Below are 16,312 nucleotides of genomic sequence, written 5' to 3' on the forward strand. Positions count from 1 at the left end.
AATTTGACTTATAGAAAATCCTTTAAATACATCTTTGTCGAAAAACCACAAAGCAAGAGTATGCTGAATTAGCAAAATCAATTCCTCTGCATCCTTAACCCTTGCACCGTGTACTCTTCCATTTCTTTCTTTTCAAATATGCCAAGGAATAGCATAGATCAACTTCCACCATATCTTCTTATTCCTACCAGAAAAACAATTACCCCTCCAAGATGCAAATTGGCCCTGCATATCAGCTGATCCAACCCAAGAAATCTTAAAAGCTTTAATGAAGTAAGAGCAGATTTCGAAAGCATAAAAACAATGCAAAAAAATATGATCGACAGTTTCTTGCTCTCTCTTACAAAGTACACAATCCTCATTCTGCACATTGATACCTCTACTCTTTAACATATCAAAAGTTGGCAGGGACTTATGAAAGTAAATCCAAAACAAGAAGCTCACTTTAGGTGGTATAGAGTTCCTCCAAATATATCTTTCGTAATCAACCTGCTCATTGTTTTCTAGCCGCCTTTCATAGCTGGTATGCACCAAAAAACCTCCCTCCATGCTAACACTATCTTCTTCAATAGAAAACTCATATACAAGCCCTAATTCGTTATACAAAGAATCCCATTCCATTTGCTCCATCATTGTTAAATTTCTTATAGCCTTACATTTGAGTCTCCCATCCTCTACCATTTCAGCAACACTAGCAAACTTCTGAGAACACATTTTAAAAATAGCAGGGATACCTACTATGTAATGTGACCACTAGTAGGCCATTTATCTAACTAAAATCTAATTGTATTTTCTTTGTTTAATGAAATTTTAATTGTGTATGCAAAAATGAAGTTGATATTATAATGTTCTTCCACATGCCTGTTCTTTGAGGTTTAGAATCATCACTAGGAATTAACAGTGCATCATTGTTCTCAAATTTTTGTCGAACCACCTTCCATCATAAAGCATTCTTCTCAGTAGCATACCTCCAAATCCATTTAGACTTTAAAACATTACTTTGCAATCTAAGATTCTTCACACACAGGCCTCCAAACTTGGATGATTCACAAAATTGGTCGATGTTTTAAATTTGGTAAGGTATTTTCTACTATTTGTTTGCCTCTATAAAAAATTTGGATGATTCACAAAGCCTCTTCAAAGTTTTACCAAATTTGTACCTACAAGTCACTAAAATGACTCTCTAAGAGCCTGTCAGATTGTCTATGAAAAATCCTTGAACTCTTAATTCATTAACCCCTTATAAGAATAATTATGCACTACTGCCCATATAATCAATGACGAACTTTCAGACTGTCAATCCTTACTATGTCTGGTTTTACCGTGTTTGGTCAAATTAAATCCCAAGCTCCACTTTTTGTGGCACCCTTCCATCAATTCCTTGAAGTTTCAGCATTTGCAACCATACTTCCCCGAACCTAAAAACTATGACTTTTTATAGGTGCTGGCGGACATGACTAAACATGGAAACATAAACGGGGTGTAATTATAATCAATATGAAATCTTTGTCTAGATTCTTAGTTAATTCTGAGAATGATGGTGGAATTCAAGGTATTAAAGTGACTAAAACTACCCCTGATATGAATCATCATTTCTTTACGGATGACTGTCTAGTTTTCACTAGAGTTATTATAGCTAGAGCAAAACATATTGATGGAATCATTCATGAGTTGTAGTAAATTTTCTAGTCAATCAATAAATTTTGATAAGTTTGGACTTACTTTTATTCCTAAGATTAATAATAATATGAAGAATCAGATTTCTGGTATTCTAAACATAAATAAACTTGTTATTCAGGATAAATATTTGGGAGTATCCCTCCTTATTCAGAAAAATAAATGGAAACATTTGCTCATATTGTGGATAAGTTTGATAGCAAGCTTGGTATATGAAAAAGTTAAAACCTCAATCAACCGGGTAGGACTAGGGTTACTCGAACTGTCTTAGGTTATTTGGCCTCGCATCGTCTAGCTATTTTTCTTATGGCTAAAGCTTTAACCGATAAATACGATAGAATTCAAAGGAATTTCTTGTTAAACAAAAAAAAGAAGAAAGTGGTAGGAGTCTTGCGATGATAAAGTGACAAATGTTCCTCAGCTTAAAGTCGTAGGTAAGTTGAATATTATAGAGACATGTGTGATGAACAATGCTTTTCTTGCTAAATTGGCTTGGAGAATGCTTATTGAATCTAGCTCCTTACGGGATACTACTATGAAAAATAAGTCATTTTCAGATCATAACCCAATTAATTATTTTAATGATACTAATGAATCATGGGTTTGTAAAGGTTTCTGCAGGGGTTTAACTATTGTTAGGAAGAACTATTGCTGAGTAGGTAATGGCCAGGGTGTACATATTTGGAGGGATACTAGGATTTCATGATGGAGCCATCCTCCAACTTCTTAGTATGTTTCTGATAATATTAAGACAGTAGACCAATTAATTAGGCAAGATTATAAAACTTGGGATATAGAGATTTTGAGTGCATTATTTGATGTGGAAACAGTTAGGGCTACTAGTAACATTAGGATTCCTCTTTAGTGTAAAGAACAACTGATATGGTTTTTTGCTTCTAATGGAACATCCACTATTAAGATTGCATATATGATTGTTGATACTTGTAATAATCTGCCACTAATGCTAATACAAAATGGAAACTTCTCTTAGATTAAATTCTGGAAATCTAACCAACCTCCTATGATCCTTCATTTCTTGTGGAAATGTATCCATGCATGTTCCGTGAGAGAAGAACTGTCTAAATTTCTGTCTGACATTAATTCTCTGCACCTGTCTGTAACAAAGCTAATGAAACTGTTCAACATCTCTTGTTAGAGTGTGACATGGCTAGGAGAATTTGGTCTGTTCTTGATGCTAACATTGCAGGAATGATTACCAATATCAACCTGATAGATTAGATATCCAGTTGGTTTAGTGTTTCTGCCAACTCTGCAGAGATTCAAAATAATTTGATTAAAATTGCAGGTTTTACACTTTGGGATATCTAGAAAATGAGGTGTTGTGTTGTGTTTGATAATGTTCAAGTAAACGTTGATGACACAATGAGACAATGTATCCATGATAAAATAGATTGGTATTATAGTAGTAGAACTCAGATAATCAATAAAATAGTGAATGTAGAACCAGAGTTCATGTACCCTGGAGACCACCACCTACATCCTAGCCTAAAATTAATTTTGACGCATCTTTCTTTAAGGAAACTAATATTATGGGGACTTGATTAATTTTTATAGATGATGCAGGTAGCTGGAGACAAACCGGTTGCATACCAGTAATAGCAATATTTTTTTTTTTTGTAAAAGGGAAGGATATTTTAAGTCAATAGTTTGTTATTGCTGACGAGAAGAAGCCCCTAGATAAGTTATCTGAGACGCAACTGTCTTGAACCTTTTTACCAGCTTCAATTGCTTTATATCCATCCATGTACTTGAATAATATATCAACAATGATTTCCTTAGCTTCCTTCTCATATGTTGTTGTATTACCACCCAACCGGCTACATAACTCAAGAACCAACTCTGAGGTGGAGAATATTACCTCATTTGAGTCAGTATTCTTGTTCTAGATATCACTAAGCTTGATGACAATATTATCTTCCACCACCGAAAAGAGATTGTCATGCTCTTTACCTGGCAGTGAAGTATCCCGAATATTTTCCAGTGTATTACCAACAACATTGTTTTCCACTGAATTTTCATGCAACACCATTTGAAGGTCATCAAGTAAACCTGAGGATGAAAACCTTCTGTGTGCATTAAGTTCACCAAGGCAGTTCTCTTTTCTAACGGTAGTAAGAACAACACCTCCACTTCTACATACCCTAGAATGTGAAATACCAGAGCTGACTGAAACAAATGAGTTTCCAGATTGCTTGGGAACTAAACATTCTCTTCCAACCACACTTCGTAGCCTAACTGCTTCAGCAACAAGCACACTGTCGATTATTACCAACCTTGATGAAACTTTGTCATCCAAAGGGAGGAATCTAATGGCAGTGTTTACTGTAACTATGTGTTGAGAGATGGGAACTGCGCTTTTACTTCAATGCAACTCAACTTCAGAATTAACAACGTCGATGTCACAAATGTTAGTGTTAATACCCCCTTCCTTAACACTGACACTTTGTGAACCAGCTTTATTGTGATCAACATCCTGACCACCGATATGATTATAGATTTTTTGTGGGTTGTAGTAATGAGGTTCAAACTCTCGGACTTGTGAAGGATAATTTTTTAAACTTAATAAAAAAGATAAATATATACAATAAAAATATTAAAACTGGTGCGAGAAACTGGGACCAAAGATTCGGCCATTTTTCATTTTCAAGTGGTTCAGAATTTAATTCTAGGCGATTATAGTTCAAAAAATAAGTTTTATGGACTCTTATTTTGCCAAAGTAGATTCTCAAAAAAATGATTGTAAATGTTAAGCATGGAACATCAAATCACCTAAGCTAAGCATGACCCATCTAATCAAATAACACCCAATTTAATCAAATCATATTTCAATTAATTTTTAATGCAAAAGTCTTAAAAAGAATTAATTAAATTACCTATGTATGAAGCTCGGCCTCCTCCGTCGTCCCAGTGTTGGGGTTTAACTCATCATAGTAAAAATGCTCTCAAAATAATTATTTATGGCTCAAAAATGGTTCACAGTGATGAAATAAAGAGAAAATGATGAAAATCGGGTGTTTGCAACGTTTATAATTGTTGCAAACACCGTTACAAAGAACGATAAAAGAATACTACTGTTGTCTGCGTAGCTGACTACGACCCACAGGGACTGGTCGTTGTCACTGTTGAAGAACGACGGTTTTTGGTTTTATGTTCTTCGTGTTCTTCATCTTCATCAATGGCAGCAGCAACAACAGAGAAAAGTGGTGGATTCTTCCTCTGCAGCGCTCTCCTCTCTACTCCCAACTCTCAACACCCCTTTATCTGACCTCCAAGGACTCTATTTATACTCGACATGCATTGAAATATTTCGAGTTAACTCCATATAATTTCTCTTCAAAACTGGCAGATACGAGAATATTTTCTTTCTCTTCTTTGCGTCTTCTAAGCTGTCTTTCCTTTTTTATCCTGATTTGATAGGGACGAATTTTGTTGAGTAAAGAAGAAAATCTTGTCCCATGCAATACGCATCGAATCAAATATTCGATGAAATATTTCTTCTTTACGGCAGTTCCCTGTTGAGCTCCGTTTCACTCGATCCAGCCCAATTCAGTTGATCCAATTGATTAAACTAACGCTGTTTTGCTCTACCAAGTCCATCCCAAATGATTACATTGTTGAATCTCTTTAAAACTGCCCGAGAGTTCGAATCCAAAATTCATGCAGACGTGAAAGAATTTCCCGCCAAATTCGATTCAAATGGGAAGAAACTGGTAGCCCCCTATCCAGAGTAGGGGTGCGAATAGCAGATGCCTTGGGGGTGACCTGGGGGTTCCCCTTAGTAATTAGGTTACCCCTTATCCAAAAGCGAGAGTCCGAATAACACTTGTCCTCCGGATGCCAAAATCAACTTTTCGAGGCGAATTTTCCAAAAATGTTTATTTCCTAAAAATACATAAAAACACAATATTAGTACAAAAATAGATTTCCAACAATACAGACATTGAGGACAAATTATACACAAAAATGTGTCTATCAAATACCCCCAAACTTATTATTTGCTAGTCCTCGAGCAAATCTAATCTAGAAAGTAAAATGACTACACTTAGCACGTGCAGCAAGCCGTTAAACCACTAGGTGGCCCTAGTGGCGGAGTGTTGTCTCCGGAAGGTTTACCAGAGGTGTACCCACAAAACCTTTACTCCAGACCCTAGCTATCTACAACGAACCTTGGAAGGCACTAAAGAATCTCCTTGGTTGGCATACTTATTGACTACAAGAGGAAGTACCCTGATGCGAAATTCCAATTGATGTACACGAGTTTGCACTCAAGTATACTAAAATTCATATATAAGTGACAGAGCTCTACTCAGATAGTTTCACGATGGACATCATACTCGGAGTCAGACTAATCATATGGATAGATTAAGAGATGGATATAGAAAAAATATAGATGGTTTTGATGTTAACTAGGTGAACGATGTTTCTCATATCTGTCTGAAGGCCACTGCCAAAATAAACCTATCCTAAATGACTGAGATAGTCTGACTAATATCAAATCACTGGCATATACAGGGGAACCAGTGTTCGATAATACTAACTCTAGGTCAACACAACTGGCATATACAAGGGTTCCAGTGGTCGACTTTATTGAATTTTATTCCGTTTGGTCAAATGGTCTGGTCTAAATTTTTTCTTTTTTTTTTCAATACTCAGTCACTCTATTTTACCCTAGCAGTGGTAACAACTTGAATCGTGAGCCCCACCTAATCACCTAGAGAAACATAGTTTAAAAATAGAAACAGAAATGAAAAGGACTCAACGAGATATGGCGAAACTATCATGTTATTTATAACACCTGAGCTCTGTGCTTTTATGAATAGACTCTTTAGATGTTTCCATCTAGTCAAATTGGTCCCTCAACTCCTAAAACCAAGATGCTTCCATCCACTTAGATTAGTTAGTGCAAACCTTAATAGGCATAAATTTCTAGGCTTTGGAGTTTAATAATTGCAACTAAAAAGTTTTTCCCATACCCCCAAACTTAAATCTAACATTGTCCTCAATGTTCTAAAGATGAAATTAAAAGCATGAACAAGGAGAAACTGTTACCATTTGAAGAAAAAGAGTTAAGGAAGGATATTACCGTGTTGCATGAGATTGGGTTACCTCCCAAGAAGTGCTAAGTTTAAAGTCTTCAGCCAGACTTAAGAAAGGATTAGTCAACTCGAACCATAAAGTAACAGTCGAAATAACTGTGGGTCTTCAAAACGAAATAGAGCTGACCAAAGGAAACTACAATAACCCAAGAAAGTGAACAAGAATAACATGCCCTTATCTAGTTTCCTGATTAAGATATTTATATCTAATTGTGGTTCAGGTTCAGGTTCTATGAAAGGGTCTAAATAAAATATTTTCCTCGAATGCCTTTCCTCATAGGTTGGATCCAAATTATTAGGTCCTAGAGTCTGGAAAAACTCAAATAAGAACTTAGAATCACAAAATAATAATAACCTAAATAACTGAGGATCCTCTAAGTCAATCAGGTTTGACTTACATAATTGACCACAGTGAGAGTAGTGGTCATTCTTAAGCAAATGTGTCGATTCTAATTTCCTAAGGCATTTAGGTTTAGTCTCACAACTTAATATTCGACACATTTGAAATCTATATGTTCTCACATTTGGAAGAAAACTATTTGGTGGGAAAACAAAATCAATCTTGGTATTATTGCCTGGGTTAACCACATTAACCAGAGGATGGGTTTCTAACAGTTGAGACTCTTGTTGGATATCATTAGGTTCTGGAAAACGAGTATGAAGATAATCTTGTAAGATGGTTGAGGCATTGATGTCAAGTCCCAAGTGAGGGACCTTACTAAGAGTTAAAGGACATGGAGGATGATACTCACCCTCAAACTTATAGTTTTCAGTGTCTCTAGATAGACTAGTCACAACTTCCCTAATTTGTAGGTCATCAGATTCTTGAAAATGGGCAATTGATTCTTCTAAGTTGTAATCTTGCGGTGCATCCTCACTCACCTCTACGAGTTCATCTAAAACTATTGTTTCTAAATCGTATGACTCTAAAACAGTATTCTCAGGATAAACCGGTTCCTCTAAACCTTTCTTGGTTTCGTAAACAAGACATACTACATCGTCTGAAACAGGGGTATCTCTAGTCAAATCCTCGTCTTTTTGAATAGGTGAATAATTTTTACAATTATTAGGATCTGAACCAGAAATAATATAATCATTATAAGGCTCAACTGGGGTAACAAATTCCTGATCACTATTCCCACACATTTCCGATTCTTCATCAGCACTATCTTCATCATCATAATATAATTTTTTGACATTTAATAATTCTCAATCTTTGTTCCAAATTAGGCGGTCTATTTTTATAATACTTCTCGTAGATCGTTAGAGGTGATTCATCGCTAACTGTTGGAACATCCCAATGTCGTTTCCCTTGCATATATTCACCAAGAGTCATTTTCGAAGACGTCTCTTGATAACGAGAATTTCTACTCATATATTCTCGTAACGTCATTTCAGGTGGCGTCTCCTGAAAAGGATTCATCACCGAAGAAACACAAACTACAGAGGAATTCTACACAATCACAAACAAGGATGACTCGACCAAATCAAACTTATAAAATCTAGCAAACAAAAAGCATGATGACTCCACTTAGATTGTTTCTAGACCAGCTTCTATATTTAGAAAGGGAATTCGTTGCAATTTGAGCAAATCCCTCTGGAATCAATCCGAGTCAAAGTAAGTTGAATAGAGGCGAGGGAAGCTTAGTAGAGCTTTGATACCCAGGGCCTCACCGCATTAGGCGGCGCAGTCACGCATTCAACTCACAGAAACCATCATGAACTTTGAAGTGTGCTTAAAGAGCAACCAATATTTTTCGAACGAGTTTCCTATTAAGCTCGTTACCCTATCGGTCTCGTTCTATTCCAAATTTTAAAGCTTAGGTTCGCGTTCGGTTTCGTTTTCCTAAGGCGGGCAAGAAGAGAACGGTGATGAAATCCGAACCTTTATCTTGTATTGGCCAGGCCTTGCCCTTTACTAGGAATTTAAAACAACCGTATTCAAGTCCTCAGCATATATTCACCTTAAGGCAAACAGTAAACCCTCTTGCAGGAGATTCGCGGGTGTTTAGAAGTTTACCTCCCGTACCAGACGGGCGAAGAACCGCTGTAGTCGACTCGGGCCACTGACTCCGGTGTCAGTGTGCGATCCCGAGGGGCCGAGACGATATAGTAATCGTCGTCCTTCCCTTCAAGCAGTTTGTATTTAATTTTTTTTTTAATTTATAACCCTTCCGTAGGGTTTTAAAAAAAATGTCCAACGTTCAATGTCCGGAAAAAAAAATGTCCAAAAATAAAAACCTTAATTACAGTTTCTAAAAAAAGAAAAATTTATAATAAAAAAAAATATCTAAAAAATAATAATAAAAAGAAAAGTCCTTCGTCTTCTTTCCGTTCTTTTTGCTTTAAACTTTGCTCCTAGTCTTTATGAAATCGCCGAAAATCTTTGACAACTTCTTTTTTTTTTTTCTTTTCGATCCAAGCCTCCAAACCTGTATCACATAGACAAATACCCAAAGAACGTAAAAAAGAACAAAGAAAAATAAATCTAAAAAAAATTCTACCTAAACACAATTCCGCGTCGGCGGCGCCAAAATGATTATAGATTTTTCGTGGGTTGTAGTAATGAGGTTCAAACTCTCGGACTTGTGAAGGATAATTTTTTAAACTTAATAAAAAAAATAAATATATACAGTAAAAATATTAACACTGGTGCGAGAAACTGGACTAAAGATTCGGCCATTTTTCATTTTCAAGTGGTTCAGAATTTAATTCTAGGCGATTATAGTTCAAAACATAAGTTTTATGGACTCTTATTTTGCCAAAGTAGATTCTCAAAAAATTGATTGTAAATGTTAAGCATGGAACATCAAATCACCTAAGCTAAGCATGACCCATCTAATCAAATAACACCCAGTTTAATCAAATCATATTTCAATTAATTTAGTGCAAAAGTCTTAAAAAGAATTAATTAAATTACCCATGTATGAAGCTCGGCCTCCTCCGTCGTCCCAGTGTTGGGGTTTAACTCATCGTAGTAAAAATGCTCTCAAAATAATTATTTATGGCTCAAAAATGGTTCACAGTGATGAAATAAAGAGAAAATGATGAAATTCGGGTGTTTGCAACGTTTATAATTGTTGCAAACACCGTTACAAAGAACGATAAAAGAATACTACTGTTGTCTGCGTAGCTGACTACGACCCACAGGGACTGGTCGTTGTCACTGTTGAAGAACGACGGTTTTTGGTTGTCTGTTCTTCGTGTTCTTCATCTTCATCAATGGCAGCAGCAACAACAGAGAAAAATGGTGGATTCTTCCTCTGCAGCGCTCTCCTCTCTACTCCCAACTCTCAACACCCCTTTATCTGACCTCCAAGGACTCTATTTATACTCGACAGGCATTGAAATATTTCGAGTTAACTCCATATAATTTCTCTTCAAAACTGGCAGATACGAGAATATTTTCTTTCTCTTCTTTGCGTCTTCTAAGCTGTCTTTCCTTTGTTATCCTGATTTGATAGGGACGAATTTTGTTGAGTAAAGAAGAAAATCTTGTCCCATGCAATACGCATCGAATCAAATATTCGATGAAATATTTCTTCTTTACTGCAGTTCCCTGTTGAGCTCCGTTTCACTCGATCCAGCCCAATTCAGTTGATCCAATTGATTAAACTAACGTTGTTTTTCTCTACCAAGTCCAGCCCAAATGATTTACATTGTTGAATCTCTTTAAAACTGCCCGAGAGTTCGAATCCAAAATTCATGCAGACGTGAAAGAATTTCCCGCCAAATTCGATTCAAATGGGGAAGAAACTGGTAGCCCCCTATCCAGAGTAGGGGTGCGAATAGCAGATGCCTTAACTTTTCGAGGCGAATTTTCCAAAAATGTTTATTTCCTAAAAATACATAAAAACACAATATTAGTACAAAAATAGAGTTCCAACAATACGGACATTGAGGACAAATTAGACACAAAAATGTGTCTATCACAATACCAGAAGGAGAAACAATATGAACAAACGGTGCAGCTATAAGCATTTTCTTAGGTTGATAAACCCAATTGCCAATACTGTGATTTAAATTCAAATCAGCCAATTCCGAGTCATTAATCCGTACTGATTTGGTTCCTGAAATTGCATGAGGAGTAAGTTTTGAATTTGAATTTTTCTTGTCAAACTCAATAATCAATCTGTTATACTCCTATAAAGAAGGCTTATTTTGAGGATCGAATTTGAAGTCCCATTCAATTGTAAAATCTCATCTTTGATCTCCTTCCTCAACCAGAAGAACAGCCGGAATCCTCGAGAAATCTCCATTGACAGAGATTCTGAAAAAATTTGAGCTTGCGGATTACTGGGTGCTAGTTGCCACCTCCATGAAGCCACCCAATGAGTCACCTACTGATATACAAAGATTATAACTCAAATTACGCTGAGGAATCCCCCTGTGGAAAATGGGCAAATGGGAAATAACAATAGATGCTGAGAAGGCAGACGCATTAGCGGATCAAATAGGCAGTGGAGAAACAAATAAACAATCTTTATCTAGAAGGAGATTGTTTCAATATGGAGAAACAAATAAACAATCTTTATCTAGAAGGAGATTGTTTCAATATGGTGAATGCAATAAATGATAAGATAGGAGTTGTTCAGCGACTACTTATGATTATAGATTTTCTCGAAGTCTTTTAATAACTAGCTAAGCAAGTATGTCCCAAGAGAGGCAAATAAAACTGCTAATTTGTTAGCAAAGGATTAATTAATATTCCGTGTTTTGGGTAGATAATCTGCCTGCCTAGTTTGTAGCCTAGGCAGTTTATTTAGGGTCTGGTATAAAAGACAAAAACATATATTAAGAAGTAAAATGGAAAATTCCTTATCCAACTATTTCACGTAACGGCTAACTTATCCTTGATTAATTAGTGTTAATCGGGTGATTAATTGATGTTTAATCATGTTAACCTAAAAATTAATTAATGTCACTTCATCATCAAAACATGAAAAATTTTGATTTTTTTTTTTTGAAAATAATCAACTCAGAATCGACTTACGTTAATGCCTACATAAACCGATTGTAAATCTGGCCATTTCTTTGACTGTTTTGCTCATAACTTCCTTCGTCCGATGTCGGAATGACCTCATTTTTTCTTTGCCTTCAATACGTATTTTCATGCTCTACAATATAAAGATGAAAATTTCAAGGTTTGTGCTAAAATTCAAACATTGTTAATGAGTTGATTGATATATGCATTAGCATAAACCGATTGTGGTTGATGTTCATCAAACACGAAGAACATCAACCCAGAATCGGTTTATGTAAGTGCATAATAAAAACCGATTGCTTGTAATATCAACTACAATCAGACTAATCTATTGCACACATAAACCGATTCTGGGTTGATTTTCAGAAAATTTGATGAGTAACTTTCAGAGATTTAGAGTTAAATCATTGTTGAATTTCTCTTAAAAGGAACGAATTAAAGGGATTAACTCAATCACTTGAATTGTTTGTCGACGAAAATCCTTCGATACCCAAAAAAATAATGAGAATTCAATTATTTTTTGTGATTAGGTTTTAGTTTTTGATTTTGATAGAAATTTAGAAAAAAATGGTTTTTTTTTAAGAATATTAAGATTAAAGATTTTTGTATTTGTTAATAGAAATGGTTATGATTTTATATTTACTTTAGAATATTAAGGTTTCTTTAAGGGGTAATTTAATATTTTTATTTAGTTTAAACACCCCCAATCCCCTTAGTCTAGGCGGATGAAAAAAATTTATATGTCCCAAATAAACGCACTAGGTCCCAAACTAGTCGGGATAATTTGCCCTCATGGTTTCCAGTAAATTTGTCATTTCCTGCTAAAAGAAAGGAATAAATATATTTTTATTTTTATTTTTGAAGGGGAAAGGAATAAATATTGTAATTTAGAAAATACCGCGACAAAACGGGACATCACGATCAAAACCCAACGGTAACTTACTTTGTAGAAAATGAAGTAAAAACACTGTGACATGCAAACTAGTATCAACTTAGGACAAATCCGCCATTTAAAGAAAATATCTGCTAGTTTAGTTTATGTCCTTAGATAGTGGGTATTTGTGTACTTTTCGTAAAACCAGAAGAGGAGTGATAGAAGAAAACAGAAAAAGAAAAAAGAAAACAAACAAACAAAAAAAGAGTGAGAAGAAAAGAATTAAAGAAACACTAGTGTAGTAGCAGAACATTTATTAAATAATTATAATTTTGATCTGATAATTTTTTGGTATTGAGATTAAGTAATAATGGGTGATTCAAATTCAAGTGGTTCAGTTTCCATTGATATTCAGTTAATACCATTAGGAGGAAAGGTAATGGCTAGTTTCTTGGTTCAATGTACTTCTTTCTACTTCTTCTTTTTAGATTCACAAATCTTACTTGTTCTTGATTATTGGGTTCTTTCTTATATCTTTTTAATTTAGGGTTTTTCTGTAATTTAATTTAATTTCTTTTTCTTTTTGGTATCTTGCAGGAATGTTTGGTTGAAACAAGTAAAGGACCAATTTCTGTTTTTGTATGTGGGGATCAAGAAAAACCTGCTTTAATTACATACCCAGATGTTGCTCTTAATTGTAAGAATACACTTTTCCTCTATTAGTGTAGTGATATCTAATTGTGTGAGAATTATATTGCTTTTGGGGGGTTTTGGGTATTTTTAGAAAATCCCTAATTAAAGAAGAAAATGCTCGATTCTGTTTGATTTTTCTTTTCTTTTCGAGATACTTTTTTGAGGTTTCATTTTTGTTGTTGTTGTACAGATATGTCATGTTTTCAAGGGCTATTCTTTTGTCAAGAAGCTGCTTCTTTGTTGCTACATAACTTCTGTATTTACCACATTGATGCCCCAGGGCATGAGGTAAGTTTTGTGCTTTATGTGTTTTGGATTGTCAAGTTGTACTTAGTGAATTGGAGTGTTTTTAAGGGGTTGATATAAGGTGGTGGTCTTAGATTGTTCTTAAATTTTTAAGAGTTCTTGCAGTTAGGAGCTGCGGAGATTGCTTCAGATGCGCCAATGCTTAGCATGGATGACCTTGCGGATCAGGTCGCTGAAGTGCTTGATTACTTTGGGTGTGTACATATGCTCTTGGGTTACTTGTTTTCTTCTTATCATTTTGTAATTGATGTAAGTGCAATTGAACGTGTAATAGGGAGAAGTTCATTGCTTAGGTAACGATAACTGATCACTGCATAACAGACCATGAAAATGTGATCACAGCATATCCAAAACCATTTCTCATATCCCTCTTCTTAAATAAAAACTGAAAGTAGGGCTCTGTAAAGAGTGAAAGAGCACATGTTTCATTTCTTGCATTTGGTGTAATTCTAATAACATGCCTCCTTTATTTCCCTTCTAATATCAGTTTTTTTTTTGTCGATTAGGCTTAACGAAGTTCTATGCTTGGGTGTAACAGCAGGCGCATATATTCTAACACTCTTCGCTGTAGGTTCAAATCCTGTAGCAAGTTTAGGTTATAACATATGTTCCTTGTTTTTTTGTTGTAGTCAGTTTTGCATTTTATATTCCATACTGTTTTCTGATGTAGATGAAGTACAAGGACCGTGTTCGCGGGTTAATTCTTGTTTCCCCAATATGCAAAGCACCTTCCTGGACTGAGTGGCTTTACAATAAGGTGCATGAGCTATTCATAAGTAGTAACATAAGAGTCAATGGTTCACACTTACTTTTGGTGTGCATTTGGTCAAATATACTTACATAAGTTGTGAAATTCACTGACAAAAGATCTATCAAAATTATGGTTTGCAAAATAAGAAGCGCGTTAGCAGCTTGGAGTTGCACATATATTGATTTAAGGGGACTGTTATAACCATATTAATCTCAGAATATTCCTGGTACAGAGAACTGAATGAAGGAGTATATCAGTTTGGTATTTAAGCAAGATTCGCTACTCTAGATCTGAAATTTTATTTTTTCACAGGTGATGTTGAACCTGCTTTACTTCTATGGTATATGTGGTATTCTAAAGGAGTGTCTTCTTCAGCGATACTTCAGTAAGGTACTTCTCACTACCTTCATGGTTATTCCTTTTGCTTATGCAATGTCTTGTTTATTTGTATTCACATTTATGAATACTGTCCCAGGAAGTTCGCTGTGGTACACCTGGCACTGAATCTGACATTGTACAAGCTTGTAGAAGGGTATGAAAAACTAAGAAACACCTATTTTACTTTCTCCATTAGTTGCTTACATGATGTGAAATTGTGAACCCTTGCAAAATAATTATGATTATGGTCACTAAGGAATGTTATGTTTTTTCTGCTGTATGTTTATAGTTGCTAGATGAAAGACAACATTCAAACATCTTCCGCTACCTTCGAGCTGTTAATGAGTAAGTTCTAGCATGCCGTCTTACTTCTTAGAAAATTAGAAGTTGTTTCTTCAACACCAGAATCCTATTACCTGTTGAATGCTTCCTCACTCTCCTCAGAGAAGCAAACCAGATTTCCAGCTATTACTTGTTTATTAGAACCTCTTCCCGTTTTCTGAACTTGAACCGTTTCAGTACTCCCATTTTCTGAACTTCACTCTCTTGGAACGAATAAAATTTATGCAGGCGCTGTGATATCACCGAAGGGTTGAAGAAGCTGCAATGCAAGACACTCATTTTTGTGGGTGAATGCAGTCCCTTTCGGTCTGAGTCGATCGGTATGAGTAACAAAATAGACAGGAAAATCAGTGCCCTTGTAGAGGTACAACTCTGGATTTCGACTCATCTGCTCACCACATGTATATGATCAGCTTGTAACCTCTCACATGAGCCCTTGTTGTTTGGGGTGCTCTATGCTGATCATAACTTATTGTTTGTTATTCTTCACAGGTAGAAGCGTGCGGCTCATTAGTAACAGAGGAACATCCATATGCCATGATAGTTCCTATTGAGTTCTTCTTGATGGGTTTTGGGTACTACAAGCAACCTTGTCTTGGTTCTAGTCTTAGTTCTGCTCAGTCAGGTACAACAAGCCATTGTTGCATTTCGCCAGATCTTTTGTCCCCAGAGAGCATAGGCATTAAGCTTAAACCAATCAAGACACGTGTCAGTATGGAAGCCTGATGAAACAAGGTGATTTGAGATACACCATGGCTCCACTGGGACCTAGTGCTGACTCAGACGGCAGAGAGCCTCAGCTTTGCGCGTGTACATCCAGGGTTGTACATAATGTTTTCAAATTCTTTGATTGTCATAAATGTGTAATGTTTAGCAGTGAAGAAAGATGTGTAGATAATAGAAGAATGAGAAGAAAAAGTCATAGATGTGGGTGTGTAATTGTAATTTTGGAACTACTATTATAACCAAAAAGACTGTAAAGCCTAGTTATTCCATTGTTCTTTTATACCTTTGTTTTTGCCCCCTGTTTTCTAAGTTGTGATTTACCGGGTTTCTTCAACACTGTGAAATGGTCTTTGCAACGCAATCGCACAATTGTTGAGCATCAAGAAAATGGAAAGCTTCAATTTTTCTATTACGTGTTACTTTGTTCAGGGACCGCATTATATCTTATATATGCCCCTCCTAGC

At 35.6% G+C, this 16,312-nt stretch overlaps 1 protein-coding gene across 1 annotated transcript; it reads left to right on the forward strand.

Moving 5' to 3' along the window:
• The first annotated feature begins 12,807 nt into the window (after positions 1-12,807).
• Positions 12,808-16,130, forward strand: LOC113316947 (protein NDL2-like). The gene is made up of 11 exons (XM_026565109.1): positions 12,808-13,088; positions 13,250-13,349; positions 13,536-13,633; positions 13,757-13,845; positions 14,158-14,218; positions 14,322-14,408; positions 14,715-14,792; positions 14,878-14,934; positions 15,070-15,125; positions 15,351-15,486; positions 15,615-16,130. The coding sequence occupies exons 1-11, from the start codon at positions 13,023-13,025 to the stop codon at positions 15,846-15,848; spliced, it is 1,062 nt and encodes a 353-aa protein (XP_026420894.1). The 5' UTR covers positions 12,808-13,022; the 3' UTR covers positions 15,849-16,130.
• The last annotated feature ends 182 nt before the right edge of the window (positions 16,131-16,312 follow it).

The sequence above is a fragment of the Papaver somniferum genome, chromosome 10 (genome assembly GCF_003573695.1).
Source record: "Papaver somniferum cultivar HN1 chromosome 10, ASM357369v1, whole genome shotgun sequence".
NCBI classification, from domain to species: domain Eukaryota; kingdom Viridiplantae; phylum Streptophyta; class Magnoliopsida; order Ranunculales; family Papaveraceae; genus Papaver; species Papaver somniferum.

Coding starts and splice junctions, on each gene's coding strand:
- LOC113316947 (XM_026565109.1), top strand. CDS start 13,023: ATGGGTGATTCAAATTCAAGTGGTTCAGTTTCCATTGATATTCAGTTA. Junction 13,350..13,535: donor CCCAGATGTTGCTCTTAATT/GTAAGAATACAC, acceptor GTTGTTGTACAG/ATATGTCATGTTTTCAAGGG. Junction 15,126..15,350: donor TACCTTCGAGCTGTTAATGA/GTAAGTTCTAGC, acceptor AAATTTATGCAG/GCGCTGTGATATCACCGAAG.